The sequence below is a fragment of the Delphinapterus leucas genome, chromosome 3, assembly GCF_059928025.1.
Source record: "Delphinapterus leucas isolate spDelLeu-1000000601 "Yukka" chromosome 3, BTC_Dleu_Yukka2, whole genome shotgun sequence".
Classification (NCBI taxonomy): Eukaryota; Metazoa; Chordata; class Mammalia; order Artiodactyla; family Monodontidae; genus Delphinapterus; species Delphinapterus leucas.
In genome coordinates, this window is record NC_143131.1 from 81,332,266 (window position 1) to 81,351,874 (window position 19,609).

At 33.2% G+C, this 19,609-nt stretch overlaps 1 protein-coding gene across 11 annotated transcripts in view; it reads right to left on the bottom strand.

Annotated features, from left to right (window-relative positions):
• The window catches only part of CHD1 (chromodomain helicase DNA binding protein 1), an 88,614-nt gene that overhangs the window by 36,673 nt on the left and 32,332 nt on the right, over positions 1–19,609 (bottom strand). For 10 of the 11 annotated variants that reach the window (XR_002647177.2, XM_089909147.1, XM_089909146.1 and 7 more), the window contains exons 9-24: positions 19,465–19,565; positions 18,860–19,038; positions 17,512–17,639; positions 16,613–16,829; positions 15,855–15,944; positions 14,786–14,976; positions 13,879–14,067; positions 12,408–12,570; positions 11,394–11,546; positions 9,628–9,699; positions 9,023–9,172; positions 6,321–6,469; positions 5,857–5,953; positions 5,642–5,737; positions 3,755–3,931; positions 1,091–1,251 (exon numbers count right to left, since the gene is read on the bottom strand). Coding sequence is in view for 10 of the 11 variants with exons in the window: in XM_089909147.1 (XP_089765273.1) it covers positions 1,091–1,251; positions 3,755–3,931; positions 5,642–5,737; positions 5,857–5,953; positions 6,321–6,469; positions 9,023–9,172; positions 9,628–9,699; positions 11,394–11,546; positions 12,408–12,570; positions 13,879–14,067; positions 14,786–14,976; positions 15,855–15,944; positions 16,613–16,829; positions 17,512–17,639; positions 18,860–19,038; positions 19,465–19,565 (2,313 nt within the window). In the remaining variant the exon portion in view is untranslated. The remainder of the gene's footprint in view (positions 1–1,090; positions 1,252–3,754; positions 3,932–5,641; positions 5,738–5,856; positions 5,954–6,320; positions 6,470–9,022; positions 9,173–9,627; positions 9,700–11,393; positions 11,547–12,407; positions 12,571–13,878; positions 14,068–14,785; positions 14,977–15,854; positions 15,945–16,612; positions 16,830–17,511; positions 17,640–18,859; positions 19,039–19,464; positions 19,566–19,609) is intronic. The other variant, XM_089909145.1, reaches the window with a different exon arrangement.

Below are 19,609 nucleotides of genomic sequence, written 5' to 3' on the forward strand. Positions count from 1 at the left end.
TTTAGAAACCAATATAAATAAAACAGAAGCTAAATTTTATTTTAGAAATTATTTTTTTCACAAGACAAAAAAGGTTCAAGGCTCTACCAGAGGAAGTGTCTCCAGAATTATCAATCACATTACACCTCCTCACATTTCAAGTGTAGATAAAAGTTTACTGAATATAGCTTTAATTCAGATGTATGGTATTATACCAACAATGGAAAAATAAATATTACTTAAGAACAAAGCTACCCAAGTGGTTGATGGATGAGGGAAAATATCCAGGAAAAGTAGAAGTTGAAATGCCTCTTCAACTAGAGACAGAAAGTCCAACAAATCAGGTGGTCATAAAAGTACCCTAAACAAAATCTAACAATATATTTAGTTTTCTGGTAGAAAAAAATGAGGAAGAACTTTATCAGTCAGGTCTATGATTTAAAAGAAAAGAGTTACAACGGCTTGAAAGAAACAACAAACTCTCAAAATACAACAACGAACAACCTTTCACAAATTTCATATGCAAAAATATTACATAAACAAAGTAAGCTGCTATCCCATTCCCCTTAAATAAATCTGTATATATGAACAAACATATTTTGAAAGAAAACTACAATTTATCCTGCCTGGCCAATCTTACCTCAACTCCTATTTGAACATATCAGAAACACTTTTAACATGGTGAGTTTCAAAAAACCAATCACCTCCGTGTAAAAAACTAGAAAAATATGGAACTAAATTACTCCCATGTAAAGAGTAATGTTGGGAGTCATAAATACAGTCAGAATTTTTAATAAATAATCTAATGTACTGAAATATACATTCATTATTCAAAAGGGCTATTATTCTGAACCACATTAATAAAACCAAAATAATTTAGCAGTCTAAATAGAGTACCAATAAATAACACAGCAAAGATTAATGCCAAACTCATTTTTTACCCATAGTTATAAAGAACAACCAAAAGCAGAACCACCCAATCCCTACACAATTATCATATATTTGCCTCCTCTAAAACTTTCATCTTAATCTTTAAAATTTATGGAATTTGTTTTAATTTCACCCCCTACTAAAAGCAAGTTGAAGTAAAAATGGTCTTATGTCATCTTACCGCCGAATTTCTGCATCACTAAATCCTTTAATATTTTCCCGAGGGATAGTTCGTGGTCTTCCACGTTTCTTTGGCCTTTTCCGTTCTGAGACTGAATCACTATCAGATCCAGAGTATCTCCTACTTCTACTGCGCCTCCCTTCACTTCCATTGAAACTAATCTGGAATTTGAAAATAAAATTTTGCCCAAGTTTAGGTAAAGCAGGCTTCTATGTTAAGGGCAAAGAAAACATTATAAAAGATTGACAAAATTAACAAATATGTATCAAAAATATTCTATAAACAAAATTAAAAAGCAAACAAAACAGAAAAAATATAGCACATTAATGACAAAGAGTTATTAAGAGCCTTAACACTTAAAACATTCTCATAAATCAGCAGGAAAATATCCATTGTCCTTTTGTAAAAATATATGAAAGGTTATTAAAAAGCAATTAATCAAATAACATAAACACAGAATTATACAACCTCATTGGTATATTTCTTAAAATGTGAATTAAAGTTACAATGAAATGTAATTCTTTCTTTAATCCATCAACTTGACCAATACTAACTAAGCAATAATAGCCAATACTGGTACTGGTATAGAATAACAGTCAAACACCTCTGGTGTGTATTTAAACTGGGACAGAGGGCAGTTTGGCAATATTGTATCAAACGTCTTAAAATTTATCATTCTGCTGACCCAGCAACATCCCTACTAGGCATTTTTCTTGATATCAGAAATGTAAAGGAACACTGGCCAAGTCATTTTTACCATATAAAAAAAAATTGCAAACAATCTAAATGTTCATCAAAAAAAAGATCAGACAAATAATCTACACAACAGAAAGCTGAGAAGCCATTAAAAATTTTGTAGAATGACTAACATTCATTATACACTGTCAAAAGGAAGAAAGCAAGTCCCAAATTAATGACTCCAATTAAACCTGGCAAATGATATGTATTAAAAAAATACTAGAATTATGTATACTATATACTATAATAATATTATTACTATGATATCTCTGAGTGGACAGACATTCTTCCTGCAAGTCTTTGGAGTTCTTCCAAAGCCTCAGTACATATTCTGAATCCCTAATATGCTGAAAGCTAATTGAAAGTCAATGATGGTATTTAGTTCTTATTTGTTCTAACCTTCTCCCATCCTTTCACTAGATCTAATATAATGCTGTGCTTCCCTTGCACTATAAAAAGAAACCACTAAGGGGTTTGCAGAAATAAACACAAACAAGAAACTACACAAACAATTACTCTCAGGCCAAACACAAATTACTGGCCTCCATTTCTGCCTGGGATGTAAAAGTCGGTAGGCTGCTCCTGCCCGAACAACAAATGTAATCTACAAAATCATAACTTTTATTACATACATCAAAATCACAAGGCAATCTAGTAGTCTAAAATATAAGGAAATAAAGCAGATTATAAGAAGAGATGGAACTTGGACACTGGCTCACTTGTGAAGAGCATGAATGGCAGACATCAAGTACCATTCAAGCAGGAAAGAGGAAAGTCAGCTAACATTTGCTAAAGACTGAGTGTGAGCTACCATGAGAGCAGAGGATCCCTGGGAACCAAAGACACAGGGAGAACCTGTACCCACTCTCAGGTGCTTCTCCACAAACCTCCACCAGCTGCTCATGAGACAGACTGGAAACAGGGCTGGAGATTACAGAAACTTTCCTTCACGGTTAAGGCCTAGAGAAAGAGAGTAGTCACCTTTGAGGGGACAGGCAGAAAGCCTGGCCAGACCCTTCTCACCTACTGAACCGAGGACACAGAAGAAGACCTAATATGGTTGTAGGAAAAGAAAACAAAAAACTAGCAGGGCAAGGATTAGGGTAGGGTGGGTTCCTCATTTCCCTCAGACTCAAAATTTAAGGGGATACCAAAAAATTCAGTAATCAGGACAAACAATCTTGTAATGCAACAGTAGTCTAAAAACAAGTTAACGCAAAGAGTTCTAACATTAAAGTTTTTCCTTTTGCCACAGGACCCAATATAGCTTGGCATGGCGCTGCTACCATTATTTAAAAATCTACCATTTTGTTCATTTAGGCCATAAAATAAACACCAACAAATTTCTAAAAATTCAAATCACACAAGGTATGCTCTCTGACCATAAAAGAATTAAACTAGAAATCAATAGCAGATACTTGACAAATCTCCCAAATATTTGAAAATTAAACAACACACTTCTAAAAAAACCCTATGGGTCACACAGGAAGTCACAGAAGATATAGGAAAATATTTTGAAATAAATGAAAATGAGAACACAACAAAAATCAGAATTTAGGAGATTCAGAAAAGGCAGTGCTTAGTGGGAAACTTGCAGCATTAAATGCTAATATTAGAAAAGGAAAGTCTTGATTTAATGATCCAAGCTTACACCTTTAGACACTTAAAGGCCTAGACTGTTTCCCTAACGCTGCCTAACACTTAACGAGAAAATAATAACCTATCCTGCACAAACTCTTCCCAAAAATAGAAGAGGAGGGAACACTTTCCAACTCACTTTATGAGACAGGCATTATTAAATCAGATGAAATCATTACTAGGAAAAAAAAAAAAAAGCTAAGAATCAATATTTCTCTAAACAAAAAAAGACAGTCCAGATGTAAATACTCTTACAATACAGAAATATCTTTTAAATTAAAAAGTCACCTGTTTTGCACAGTTTCTCATTCTGGGGAGCATATAAATTTCTTCAAGTTCCTTTTGTCTTTCTTCCTCTTCTAATCGTCTTCTTTGATCTTCAGGAATGATTTCTTCCCAATTCTTTGAATTTCTTTCAGGTTCCAACTCAATGTCATCCTCATCCATATTTGAAAAGTTGGCAACCTGATAAATTCCAGAATTTTAGCAGAATAAGATTAAAGAAGAACTCATCAATAAATTATATTTTTCTTTTTTAGCGGGAAGGAAGAGGTACACCAGAATAAGATAATATAACTTAAATAGCCTCAGGGTAATGAATATGACTATGGGTTAAACCAAATATGACTGCTAAGTTTATTTCTTCATGAGGTCAAAGTAGATCAAACCAAATGACTTCTAAGATTTCTCTTCCAGGAATGATTCTCTTTTGCCTTGCTTATCAACAAAACTATTACTAATAACAGAATTAGAGGAAGTTAACAGAGTAACAACAAAGTAATTTACAGAATAATATGCTAAATCACCTTCTGCAGAAATTACCACACCAGTCCATTAACTACAAAGTGCTATAGAACAACCCGAAATTCTTATTTTTATGATCATAAACGAAGTACCTAAAGAGCTAACGACAAGACACAAGGAGCTCTGAGACCACAGATAAATTTATTTAGGTTCCCTAAGCCCTAGTTTATTCAACTCTCAAAATAGGGGGCTAGTAAGAGCTCACTAACTTTTGTGAGGATTAAGTAAGATAATGCATCTAAAGAACTGTGCAGAGTCTGGTACACAGAAAGCACTCATTAAAGCTAACTGCCAATACTAGTACATTAAAGCTTACAGATAACTGAAAAGACAAGAAAACTATGCTCATGCTATACAAGGAATGGGGCTGAAAATACAGTGCTTATTCTCTCATGTATGCTATCTAAATGTTGATGACAGCCTTAAAGCCAGCTGTGTATGAGTAGCAACTCACTGGTATAAACATAATCTGTATTTATTCAAGTTAACGTTATCAGTGACTTTTTCAAATTGCCAATTAGTCAAATTAAAAGCAAATACTATAACAGTGTTTAAAAAAACAAAAGCTCATTAGACAATACCCAGAGTGAGTGCCGGTTCCAGAAAACTTTACCTCTCACCAGGATTACTGAAATAGTCTTCTAACTTTTCTTCCTGCTTCAATTCTTGCCCACTACAGTAAATCCTCTGCACCGCAGCCAGAATGATCCTCTGCATTGCAGGCAGGGTGATCCATTAAAATTGCAAAAGTTTCTATTCACTGCTGTGTCTGTGTGTGGCACATTGCAGGTGCACAATAAATATGTGTGAAATGAATGAATGACATTAATTGACCCTTAAAAACCTCAGGTTGTAGGAAATGGCTAGGATATAGAGGAAGCTGCTTCTTTATGCTAAACAACTGGCACACACTTTATGAGGCTGGTTGACTTTAGGACTCCTTGCAACCTTTTAGCCCTCACCTAACCAGGGGTATTTGTCAGTGTTACTGCTTACTTTGCTTACTTTGTCTGACTGATTTGAGTCAAACTTGAAAACTTGAGTTTTCTTAGTTGTGATAATGCTTAAACTAATCTGATGTCAAAAATTGCTCCAATAAAGATTAGCTAAAGTCTTCAGTCATGAAAACGTAACTGTTCATAAATGATTTGGTCCCTTTCAAATCAGGTCACTACTGGTTTGTCAGAATAAGAAAGAAAAATTTTTATACACCATAGCAAATTTTAAGACAAAGATGTTTTTAACATTTTTTAGATTATCATGCTGATCCTGCTTAAAGAAAGAAAAGATGAATAAAACACTAAATGACAAAAAAATATCATCCCTTATCAATTTATATAATTATAAAGAAAAATTAAAAAAGAAAACTACCTTGAACTGAGAAAGTAATTCATCTCCTACAGTTAAAGGTCCTGGTTCATTTTCATGAGTTTCAGCCCTCTTCAAGATTTCATCTATATCCATTTCCTAAAATAAGAAAGAAATCTTTATTTTAAATATGCTTTATGTTTTAAAATAAATATACTTTACATTTATAGCTTAAAAAATGACACACTTTGAGACAAGTTTGTTTTTGTTTGTTTTACCTGGGGCTCTTGTTCTTCTCCCTCGGGCTCCTTAAAAAGTTCCTCAGCACCAAACTTTAAAATGGCTGATAACTCTTCTTTATTGAAAGGAGTAGAACTAAAATCAGGACAAACAAAAATACTTAACACTAACAGTCACAAATTTAATATTTACATAGCACTTCTATGAGTTATTGACATAGTCACCTTTACAACAGTTAATATGACATAGATAAGTGAAGCATTACTAGTATACTTATTTTAAAACTAAAGAACTTAAAGCTTAGGGTTTTCCCCCAAGATTACAAAACTAGAGTGGTGAAACCATGTACTGAATGTATGCCATTGACTAGAAATTAGCTCAGTGCTTTAAAAAAATAACACTAAATATAGTACTTCAATGACCTGTTTACACTATGTAACATTTCAGAAAAATGAGTATAGTATGATTCTAAAAGGACTTTTTTTTTAAGTAAAGTAACTACCTTGAGGGAGCAGAACCCGTGTGTAATACTGTCTTCCCAGTTGTGTCCATTCTTTGAATCACAAGATGATCTAAAACCATCTTCTTTTTGGCCCTTTCAAGAATATCCTCTTCAACTGATCCCTTTGTAACTAGACGATAAATGTTCACCTGTAAAGATACACACGATGAAACTTAAAGTGCAGTAAAAAGAACTCGTTTTGCTAATGTTAAATGCCCAAATATTGGTACACAGGCTGATGTTCATCTGACATGAAATTTTCACTGGTCAAAAGCAATATGAAAATTAAAAAATATAAAACTAAGTTTCTTCAGTTTAAAGACTGAGAGTATGTCCTTCCTTCTTACATTTTGGTTAATAGACTTTATTTGCTTCATTTTCTTTTTTTAAAGGAATGACAGTAATTTTTAAATTATCTTTTAGCTGGGAAGGAGGGGGAATGGTAATAAACTTATGACAACCTTATACCAGTTCCCTTAATTCTGATTAATGTTTCATCATTCCAATAATCCAAAATTCCACAAATCACTTGCCAAGTTAATGATTAAGCCCTGCCATTAAAAAAAAAGAAGTTGTTTTCCAAAAGAGACAAAAATTGATGTGTAGTAATTCTGCCCTACTTCTCAAAGTCAGTGGTTCTATATCAAACAATACCACCATATAGGGATATTTTGAAAATTTATGGAAACATTTTTAGTTTTCAGTGATTAGGTGCGCTTACCAGCATTTAGAGCACAGGGACCTGGGATACCAGGCATTCTTCATTAAACTGGACATTTTAGCTCAATGAAAAATTATCCTGTGCCTTTTGAGTCTTCCAAATGATTTTTAAAAACCGTTCTAAATTATCATGAATCTAAATTATAACTATTTTAATATAAACATGAAGCGTTTTTACAAAGTTACAATACACACTAATTTTTTCAGGATTGGCACTACTGTATAAATCAGTAGATAACTGTATATTGTATTATTTGCATTTTTATCAAAAGTTATTTCTAAATATTTATAGTATTGGGTCACCAATAAAACTCATCTGTATTAGTAACCTACAACTACTCAGTTTGTAGTTGCTGCATGCAAATATTTAAAAGGAGATCTTAGACTCCTTTGATCAGATTTAGAACCAACTACTACTAAAATAGCAAGTACATGAAGCACAGGAATCTTATATGTCACCAATAATGAAATAGTAAAGAATTTATCTCATTAATAATAAAAATATATTTCATATATATACCTATGTTTAAAAATTTTTGTTAACACAATGGTTAAGAAATCTGTATTGCATTATTTTGTGATCTTATTTAGGTATTCATCCCAGAGTTCTACCACACAGCTTTCTATAGTATCTTGTCTTACTGGTTCTTTTCCTAATATGTATCCTCTATTTTCTATCCTGTATTAGAAAATGTGGTAGCCAAGGTCTTTAAGTAGTATAAGTGGAATGTTTAGTCTAGCCATGTGTTGAGGATTTCAATATAGGAGGTATCTGTTCAGTGCAATTAATCACTTTTCTCCATCTCATTCATAATACAGGAATATGCTGTCTTTTCACATATACATTAGGCCTAGCTCACCTGTGAGAATACCCTATTTCCTCACTTTCTCATCTTTGACAGTCTACAATTTGTCTTGGCATGTTGTTATCCCTACTTCAAGTTTCCCTCTCTCTTATAAGAATTATATGAGTAAAACAGTTTTTTCCTTTTATATTATGGATTTATTTTTCAGTAGAAAATATGAATGTTTAAAAGTAAATAAAACGTGCCTTTTTGTGCTACTTGCTCATATCTCCTACTTTGAAGAAGTCTGAGAACACTATTGTAGATGGAGGTAAATGAATTAAAAGTACAAGGACCAAGACATCAAAAGGATGACAGATGGTTTTTCTCAAGGGCTATTACAACTGTGCCAGACAGTTGTACAAAACTTATCAGAATGGCTTTTTTGCATGGAGAATCTTGTGAGCACATGGATAATCTTGTGAGCACATGGATAAAACACAGCCTAACAAAAAGGAAGCAAGGTACTAAGCAAAACTCTTTCAATAGTTAAAATAAGTATATGAAGACATTTTAAAGTTTATATACTGAATGAAGAACATTGTATTCTATAGCTGTAAACTGAATTATGATCAAAAGAGAGTGCATGATCTTATTTAGGCATAGTTTTCTCAGTTCTGTCAGAATTTCCAGGTGATTCTGGTAAATTTGAGTTCCTCAGTACCCTATCTGTTCAATAGCAATATGACTGTTCCAACAATCTTACCAGAAGGGTAAACCAAAATCACTTCTAAACACTGATCATAAAGAGGAAAATAGGGCTTCCCTGATGGTGCTAGAATCCACCTGCCACCGCAGGGGAAACGGGTTCAATCGCTGGTCCGGGAAGATCCCACATGCCACGGAGCAACTAAGACCGTGCATCACAACTACCGAGCCTGTGCTCTAGAGCCTGCGAGCCACAACTACTGAAGCCCGTGTGCCTAGAGCCTGTGCTCCGCAGCAAGAGAAGCCACCGCAATGAGAAGCCCGCGCACCGCAATGAAGTGTAGCCCCCGCTTGCCACAACTAGAGAAAGCCTGTGTGCAGCAACGAAGACCCAACACAGCCAAAAGTAAATAAATAAAATAAATTTATTTTTAAAAAACTTTAAAAAAATAAAAATAGAAGAGTAAAATAAGGAGAATAAAAAAATACCTGTTTCTTTTGCCCAATTCGATGAGCTCTAGCCTGTGCCTGAAGATCATTTTGTGGATTCCAATCAGAATCAAATATAACAACAGTGTCAGCTGAAGCTAAGTTAATTCCTAAACCTCCAGCTCTTGTGGAAAGCAAAAAGCAGAAATCCTGTAAGGAATTACAAATAGGCACAATTTTAAATTTTTCTAAACTGGGACTGTGAATAATCAATGTGAGAATTTTACAATTGAATTTCTGAATTTAATAAGTATTTTACCAATAAAACTGAAAGGTAGTTTTAAAAATTACTAATAAAATATATAAACATCTAGCAAAACCAATCAACAAGACTCCAAAATACAAATATATATATGGGAATAATAAACAATTCAAAAAGAATTCTAAATCAAAGTGGGCTAATTTATTTTGAAGCAAATCTAACTGTCCTATATTGTAATAGTATTGATACGAAAGGGTAAAATTTCTCAGATTTAACATAGAATACTGATTTAAAAAGCTTACTTGCAAATCGAAACTGGCTACCACCAATAAAAAACTACAAGTTATGTATGACTAAAATAATGACTAAAACAATTTATTTACAATTTTGAAAGCATTCATACCTCTGATCCTTCAGCATTAAAATGATCTAGAGCTTGTTTCCTCAGCTCTCCTTTTATTGATCCATCTAATCTCTGGAATAAAACATTAAAATACTGCATTGTAACAGAATCAAAACTTTAAAAAGGAATTAAAATCAATTATGAAATTAAGTATGAAAATGCAGCATCGCTTTTGCTAACATTAGAAGGTACTTATAGGTAGGAAAGCAACACCCAGGAATTCTGTCTCCAGAATCTGTGCTCTTAACCACTGGAACTACTTTCGCTAAGAGTAAATAATAGCACTGGCTGTCATTTTACCTGAGACCCACCGTAAGAATACATTTTACATGTGAATGAAGTATACAGCTATATGCCCAAAGCAAGTTTCATGACACAATGTACTGTGATATACCCTCACTATTTTATGATTAAAAAAAAAAAAAGTTGGTACAACCCATTAAACTGATTCCCAGATCCATTAATGGGTTACAGCCCACAGTTTAAAAAACAGTCCAGTGTGGTTATGGACCAACACACTGACGTCGCCTGAGAACTTAGAAATGCAAATTACTGAGACCCATTTCAGACCTACTGAATCAAAAACTGTGAGAGAGGGATCCAACAAAAGCCCTCTGTTTTAAAGTATGAGAATCACTGATTTGGGGCACCATGGCTCTAGATGAATAGCCCACATTTGAGTATACTGAGTATTCATGGGTGCCTTGGGCAAGTAATTTGCCTTTTTCTCCTTGTAAGTTTCCTTCTCATTAAATGGACATAGGAAGTAGTGTATTTCCTTCATACAGAGGATTCATTTAGAGAACATAGTAAAACACTTAGCACAGTGTCTGACATATTGAGTGTTTACTAAATATTACCTAAACAAGAATGTCCAACATCAAAAAAGTTTTTAAAGTATTATGTTTCTTTTTCACTAAAAATTACAATTAGTAAAACCTTTCATTCTTTCTACTTTTTCCCCTAAATGACTACATGTATCTCAATCAAGTTTATATCACCCAACACCTGCTCTTCATAGCACTTACCAGAGTTGTAACATTACATTTGTAATTACCTACTTAATGGCTATCTCCCACACCAGATTGTAAGCTCCAATAGAGCAGGGATTATGTGTATTGAGGTTCATCATTATAATTCTACTTCTATTTTACTGCCTGTACTAAATATACATCATTTATTAGCTGTATATGCTATGTGTTCGCTATGTTCCAGGTACTGTTCATAAAATTGCTCTAAGGACTAAAGTAAAGTGCTAAGACTGACTCTAATATTAAACACTCATTCATATTAGCTGTAATTATATTGAATGAATTTCAAAATAAATATTGAATAGACGGAATATAAGCCCATTTTGGTCTTTGGTATATTTTCTAAAGTCATGTAAGTTTTACTCAGCAAACTATGCATTAGAATAACTATGAGCTCATAATCTTCAGAATCTGCAACAGTCCTGGCAACATTCACAAGAACTGCTCTCTCTTATCCTTCCTAAGACTAAAGCCTAATACATAAGGCTGCCCCTTAGAATTTGAACACAGGAGAGGAATACAAACTTAAAAGAAAGACTGCTTTGCTATAAGGTCAAGAAGAAAAAAAAAAAGAATGACAAAAATTTTTTTAACAGATCTATTTTCTTAAACAGAGTATGATTTATATAAAATCTATTCTTCATTTACAAAAGAATTTCAAAGGTAATTTTGTAGAACACGCCCAGGAATTAGATGAAATTTAAATCAACCAAAAAGGCAAAATGAAATGCTTACTTGAAAGGGGAATTGACGATACTTCAAATATTCTGCAAGTATATCTAACATCCGCACCATTTGAGAAAAAATAAGAACTCTATTGCCTCGCTCTCTTAGGCGAATTAACAGTTTGTCAAGAAGAATTAATTTTCCGCTACTACGGATTAAGTGCTATAAGGAAACAATAAATTACAACTGTTATGACGCGTTAAAAGAACTATATCAAATTAAATAAATGCCCCACACCTGTTTCTTTAATTATTTTAAATTGAGATTTAAAATTTTCATAATGTTGGAAATAGTTTATTTCAGTTTTTGAAATTTTCTAGAAGCTTTATCAATTTGCTCTATGACTTAAGCTAAATCTTCCTTGCCATTTAGCACCTAGGTTTTTGCTGTATTTTCTGGAGGCAAAAAAACAAAAGCAGTGTTTCACTCTATTTGCCAGTTATTACACCATTTCTCCAAAAATCTTAGCTGAAAAACAATACACTGAAAGAAGCAACAACTAAGTAATCAAAGGTCTTGAAAGAGTGCGAAAATGTATTCTAATTTATATATATAAGTCACTGATAGCACTTCAAAGCACTACTATGGCTGGATGACAATTGTGCCTTCTTCACACTCTTCATTTGTCTTCCGGAAGTGATAGGAAAGGTAAGATCTAAGGTCCAGATGCCCTTCTTAAGACTACCATTTGCCATGTCACGAATTCAGCACAATCACTATTAGTGAATTTTTTCCACAATGAAAAATACACTAAGCGGTTTTTGCTGGATAAAGTGCGACAGCCCACGGTTAGAGAGATCTGTTTTTAGAAAAATGATCAAAATGATTAAATGGATAAATTATAATTTTAAAATCTTTTTATAAAGACTAAAAAATAAGCAGCACCATTATTTAAATATACCATTAACCAAAGAGAACTTCTAGCCAATATATTAAAGCACTGTGCCATTTTCAGTTAAAACTGAAATAAACCTTTCTAGAATTTTGCTTTACCACAAAGTTATAAAATTTTAAAATTCTTACTTGTAAGGCCTCCTGTTTATTATAGAATTCATTATTATCTGGTGGTTTAATGAGGTAGCAATGGTTACAACATTTCTTTAGCTCCATCATAATATTCAAAAAGCCTGAGGTACTGCCCTTGGAACCTTTGCTGAGGGCTTTGTAATTCCTAGTTAATATCCATCTGTTTAGAAAAATGATTATGAAAATGATGTAGCAGAACAATTATCAGGATGAATTCTAAAACCATAAAAAATCAATTAAGTACCAAAGCAAAACTGCACCATTAAGAAGTTCAACTGCATATACAATGGACCAAACTCTGTTCACAAGACTACTGAACCTCATTCATAAGACTCATGAGAACACATAATTTGTTATCCGAACCATTAACTACACAAAGTAAAGGCTTAACATAACATAGTGAATATAGTATATTAATCCCTTACCCCCAAAATTTATTTTTAAAATGGTCAACTGTATTATCTATCTTAACCTTCCTACAAATTACACTGGGTACCTAATACGTCATGAGGATATCTGGTTTAGCCCCACTGCCTTCTCTAAATTACAGTTACACAATACACATGCGACTTAGAGAAAAATGGTAAGTGATTACTTTATTACTGCAAATTATACATAACATTTCCTCTCACCATGATCTAACTTGACTAATATCTTTTATTTTCTTCCTTTTTACAAAGTTAGTCTTCGAAGGGACTTGAAACAATTACATCTGATTTGCCTCAAAATGACAGAAAATAGGGGAAGTGGGGGTGGCTAGAGATAAAATAAGACTGGCTATGAGCTGAAAACCAAGCTGAGTGATGGAGTTTAATATATTACCCTATTCTGCGTATGTTTGAAATTTTCCATAATAAAAATGTGACATTTATATAATAAATGTATTTTTTAAGTGGATGACACAGATTTGTCATAAAATATGTTTGTGAGAATTCAAATGCATGTAGCAGTGGATTTTATGCAATTAAATGTTTAAACAGATATTAGGACACATTTCTTTTTGATTCTTTGAAGTGTTACTATATAGATCCAACATACATAATTTATACAAAATATGATTATTAACATTCTTCGAAAAGCAGGGGAGGCCTAAAATTTTGTTCTAAGTTTGTTTTTCTGGCTTCTACTTCTGTCAATTATATAATCATCATAATTACATAATAATGCCTTGGTATCATGGCAATCCTAACACTTAAAAAGAAACCCTCCATAATGTAACAGTACGAAATAGAGAAAAACAATTAATGATGTGTTATAAGATGAATTATTTAGTCTTATGTCACCCATGATCTTGGACATGCCATTAAATCTCTGCCTCAATCAATATTCCAATGAATAAACCCATTCTAAAATTCAAGAATTGTTACTGCTCTAAGACCCAAATGGGGCTGGAGGGCACCTGGATGAGACAAGGACAGGGATTATATACAATTAAATGTTCAGAACATGTGCTCTGTTTACAGCTTACTTGTAGTATTGTTTCTGTAAAGCACTCATTTCCATTCTTAAAATCTGCTCAACCTTGGCAGGAAGAGATTTTTCCACATCTTTCTTAACCCTGCGTAACAGAAATGGCTCAAGCTCCTTGTGGAGGCTTGCATAACCATATTCTCTGCCTTTGCCGTGTTCTTCTTCAAAATCTTCCCAGGAAGAAAACCTTAAAAATTTAAGCAAATGGAAGAATCACTAAAAGAAGTCAAATTGCATTTGAGATTTTTCAGGATAGTCAGATGTAAACAAAGTACAGATTTTTAGAAAAAAAAAATTAGCTAAAATTAATCACTTCTAATAACTATCTTTCCAAGAAATCTATTGTATATCTATATAGAGGTAAAATATAAGGAGTTGTTTTATAAATAATTTTTGACTTTCCTTGAGTTAAATAAAGATGAAATATTTTCAAATACGGGAGTAATTATCAGTAAAATATTTCTCAAAGAAAGTTCTGAATCTATTCAAAGAAAATATGTATGTGAACTTGGACGAGTTGTTTACCCTTACTTATTCTGGTTTCCCTCATTTAGAAAATGGAATTTTCTAAGAGCACCTTGTTACTGTTGTTACTGCTACTGTTAAGTACTAAGAATGATACTATTTCCATTTTTTAAGCAAGGTATATTTTGAACCCAGGCAAAATCAACTGTTGTAATTTATTATATGAGGCTCAAGCTTATTTACAAAATTGGAAAATTAAAGTATTATTTCAAACATGAAACATTCCATCCCATTTCCATTTCTATTCTTCTTAATAATCCCTGGTCCAATGTTTGGGACAATAAAACCTCCTTCTGACCTTATTACCTACACTAATTATTTTCCTGCTAAACTTAGCATACAAAACTAACAGTAACATTGTGTATCTCAATTTATCTTACTTTTCTGGCATAATGAAATGTAGCAAAGACCAGAGCTCTTTGAGGGAGTTTTGCAGAGGAGTTCCAGTGATAAGGAGACGGTGATTGGACTTAAAATCTATTAAAGTTTTATACAGAAGAGAATCATCATTCTTTAATCGATGTGCTTCATCTACACCTATAAATGCCCAATTTAGGCCTCCAAGGAATGCCTTAAAATGAACAGAAAAACATAGTTAATATTTCGAGAGAAACATTAAAACGGGCAAATTTAAAACAAACCTATATCTAATATTCAGATAAAAATTATGTATTATTCTAAGATTTATTGGAATCTTCAAATCAAGTAACTCAACATGCAAAATAAAGTTCCTTCCATGACTAATTGAGCCATTAGAAAAACAAAGTATAATATAATAAAATGAAAGTTTTTTTTACCAGCTTACATATTGAAAATAAAACTATAGTATCATTTAAAAATTTTACAGAAGATTTTTAAGCCTAAGCCCAGTAGAAACCTCTATTAATGTTAATTTGGAGAAAATAAATTTGGAACAGTGTCTTACTCCAAGTGTAGTTATAATTTACTGTATAATTTTTATGAATTGTATATCTCCAATAATATAAACGTGGGTCTCCGACTTAAAACAGAGACAAACCTGATTCTGCTACTTAATAGTTGCATGACCTTAGACAAGTTCATTAACTTCCTTGAGACTTGACTTTTCTTCACAATAGGGACAGCAATATATTATAAAATAATTATGAAGAATTAAATAATAGGTATAAAGCATTTACCTAGTGGTAGCGTAATCCTGTTAAGTATCTTCCTCCTCTTTAAAGACTTCACAAATCAACAGACACTACAACAAACTAGTTTCATATTCTTTGGCTTGTTTTTACAACACTTTAAAAATGTAAAAATCATTCTTACTTCAAGGATCATAAAAAAATAAACAGATAAGCCAGATTTGACTCACAGGCTTTAATTTGCTGACCCTTGATTTAAGTTATCTTCTCATCCTATCCACAACATATGGTAAAGGAAAAACTGATGTATACCAAACAGAGAAACACAGATAATACACACCTTATCCTTCAATAAGATTTCATAAGTTGTTAACAGTATATTAAACTTTAACCGTTTGGTCTGGGGATGCATCCATTCATGAGTTCTTATCTATCAAGAAATTTCAAAGACAATTTTAAGACAAACAGTAAAAAAAAGTATACTGTTACTTGAATATCTAAAATAAAATCCATTCAAAATACACAAAAAACTATGTCTATATGTTTAGGTAATAAAATAATTTTAACTATTCTTTATATAGTCCAACAAGCTACATTGATCTTACTTATCATAAATAAAATATAAATACTCCAGCATATCAAAACCTTCTATAAAAAAAGACACATTTTTAATATACACTTTTTACTGAAGGAAGTTCTCATTTGACGAAACACAAGTGATTTTTTTTTTTTTTGAGGATGAAATATTATGTCTGGGTTTGCTTCACAATAACTGTGGGGAAAGTACCATGTAGAGGTACAGATGAAACAAATCTGGCAAGAGTTAAAATTGTGAAGTTGGACCTATGCACATGGTAATTTATTATACTCTTCTGTAGGCTTTCATGTATATTTGAAACTTTCAATAAGGCAGGAAAAAATATATATAAAGTAACACTAAACCAAAAATTAATTTTTATTAAGCCAATCAAACACGTATTGAATCTTACTGTGTGGCAAGCTTAATGCTAGAAACTTAAGACTTTATAAAGACAAATCAAGATGTGTCCTCAAAGACAAGTTTGTCTAAATTTCTAAATTTGTGACAAAACAACTTACCATGTTTCTGCTGTTGATGTCACCTAAATAAACCACAGCATTCATTTGAGAAGCCCATGTTTGAATCTCCCTTTGCCAGGAAGTGAGAGTGGAGAGTGGTACTACTAATAGAAAAGGTCCATATAATTGGTGTTCATGAAACAAATAGTTCAGAAATGAGATCGTCTGTATTGTTTTTCCAAGGCCCATTTCATCAGCGAGTATGCAACTATTTCCTCTACAAAGTTAAAAACAAAAATCATGTATGCAATAAAGATTCAAATTTACAAGAAACCTTTTTACATAATCCATGTACAAGTTTATATGAAGTTAAATAAGATGAATCTGAGAGTATTATGTATAATATGCCACTTATATTAACTATAAATAATAAATGTCAAGGCCATTATAATAGTGTAAGAGAAGAGTTTATCATTTTAGACCAGAAGCAGCTAAAAGATTAACAGCATTACCTATAATTAGATATGTAGACAAGAACACAACCCATCACAAGTGGTAGAGCCCAGATAAAACTACAGCTATGGTAGTTTTTTTAAAAAATTGCACCTCAGTCACCTCTATTGCCAAGAACAGAGCAGGGGACATGGGAGAGAGGAAAAAAAAATAGAGGCCTAAATGGATATTAAAAATAACTGGAAGAGAAATAGTCCAGGGCTACTGTGAAACAGAACGTATACATATTCTGATTTCAATTTCAATAAAAACTTATTTAAATGCTGCAACGATCAAAAGGTTCTTTCTTCTTAATATGTAATAAGTACTGTTTATATAATTGGAAATTCAAAGACCTGCATATAAACACCAAAGGGTCTTATTCTTTACGTTGGTAGAAATCTTTTCCAAACCCTGTATTTGTAAAATTTTTACCCTCTACAATAGACAATTCAAAATATACTTACTTGCACCAAGAGTGAGCAAGCCAATTTAAACCATTCAGTTGATAATCTCTTAATTCTAATCCCTCATGTCCTCCAATATAGGATGGCTGCTTCTTCAGGGCTACAAATCTTGGCCTTTGTTTTAAAACCTTTAGTAGAAATAAATGTTAATATGAAGAATTCTTAAACATAAGAAATCATATTAAAAGATGAAGATCTTTTATCTTTTACCATAAATTTTAAAATTTCATTTCAAGCCCAGAAATTCCATGACTCAAAATATATCTGAGGATTCAGTCAAAGAAGACTGTTTTCTATTACTGTAACAATGTACAGTAAAATATTTTGCTCTCTTTTGTGAATAAAATGATAGATAAGTTCTTACTGAAATACTTGGGTCTCACATGTTTCACAAGCAAAAGCTATATTAAACTCATTCATTTAACCATTGCTCCAGCACTGACCTAGAAATAAACCATAAAACTGGTTTAACTTCCCATTTGATTTCTGATTTCTAAATTACCATTATGAATTTAATTCCATCTTGTAATAAGAAAACAAATTCTAGTAGTACAGACCCCAAACTATTACTAATAGTAATTTTAAGTACAAAGATATTATATTAGGCAAGGTAGTCCTGGATACTTTCTTATGGGGACATCCCTCTTTTCCTACCATCATGGAAAATATTCACTACTTTTTAATAAATAAATAAATTTATTTATTTATGGCTGCATTGGGTCTTCATTGCTGTGTGTGGGCTTTCTCTACTTGTGGCAAGCGGGGGCTACTCTTCATTGCGGTGCACGGGCTTCTCATTGCGGTGGCTTCTCTTGTTGTGGAGCGCGGGCTCTAGGCACACAGACTTCAGTAGTTGTGGCAGGTGGGCTCAGCAGTTGTGGCTCGCGGGCTCTAGAGCACAGGCTCAGTAGTTGTGGCGCATGGGCTTAGCTGCTCCGTGGCATGTGGGATCTTCCTGGTCCAGGGCTCGAACCTGTGTCCCCTGCATTGGCAGGCGGATTCTTAACCACTGCGCCACCAGGGAAGTCCTTCACTACCTTTTAAATCAAGCATATACATCTAGTTTCCAAGGAATTTTCCCTTTTTGATCTCCCTAACCCACTCCCCACAACTACCACCACCAATTTATTATCTTTCTGATACAGATTCACTCAACAAGGCTAAAAGACAGTGCCACATGTAAGATGGAATAGCAATTACAGGAACATCATTTCCTGTAAGACCTACCATCCAAGCAGTTCTCTCCTTTAGCCTATGTGAAATCAGGATCCAACTCTCTATGTAGGCTTGTAATATTTATGATGCATAAATATATTTTCAATAATTAAAAATGGCAAACAATACTTACTTTGCAGTCTTTAAAAGGAGTAGTTTTTGACTGATTCCTGCTGAAATACTCATCTATGCACGCCTGAAACTTTTTGGAAATGAGAGCTCCATCTTCCCAGCTGCACTCTGAGTATGGAAGGCCCTGCCATTTGCAATAATAATCAGGATAGCCAGCAGCTGACTTTTGATTTGAATGAGCTGTGAGATAAATCAGGTATTTATTTTACTTTTTACACTGAATCTTATCCAAGGAATAATTCTTGGTTAAAAACCATACAAGTAAAAATAAGCCATCTGATTTACGATGCTCTATTTTTTTTTTTTTTTTTTTTGTGGTACGCGGGCCTCTCTCTGTTGTGGCCCCTCCCGTTGCGCAGGCTCAGCGGCCATGGCTCACGGGCCCAGCCACTCCACGGCATGTGGGATCTTCCCGGACCAGGGCACGAACCCGTGTCCCCTGCATTGGCAGGCGGACTCTCAACCACTGCACCACCAGGGAAGCCCCTATTATTACAGTAAGAGCAAGCTACTGTATTTGATGTGTAAGCAGTAAGTTTAAGATTTTTTTCAGATGACTTCAAGCATGGAAAGATAAATGTTTAATTAGAATCATTTATTACTAACCAATTATTCGCTCCACTATTTGATACTGCTTATGGAGATCATCTGTAAGTTCTTGCTGGCAATTATAATATTCCACATCTTCTGGAGAAGCATTTTTCAACCTGAAAGATTATTAATCCAAGAACAGACTTAAAAATCTCCCCCA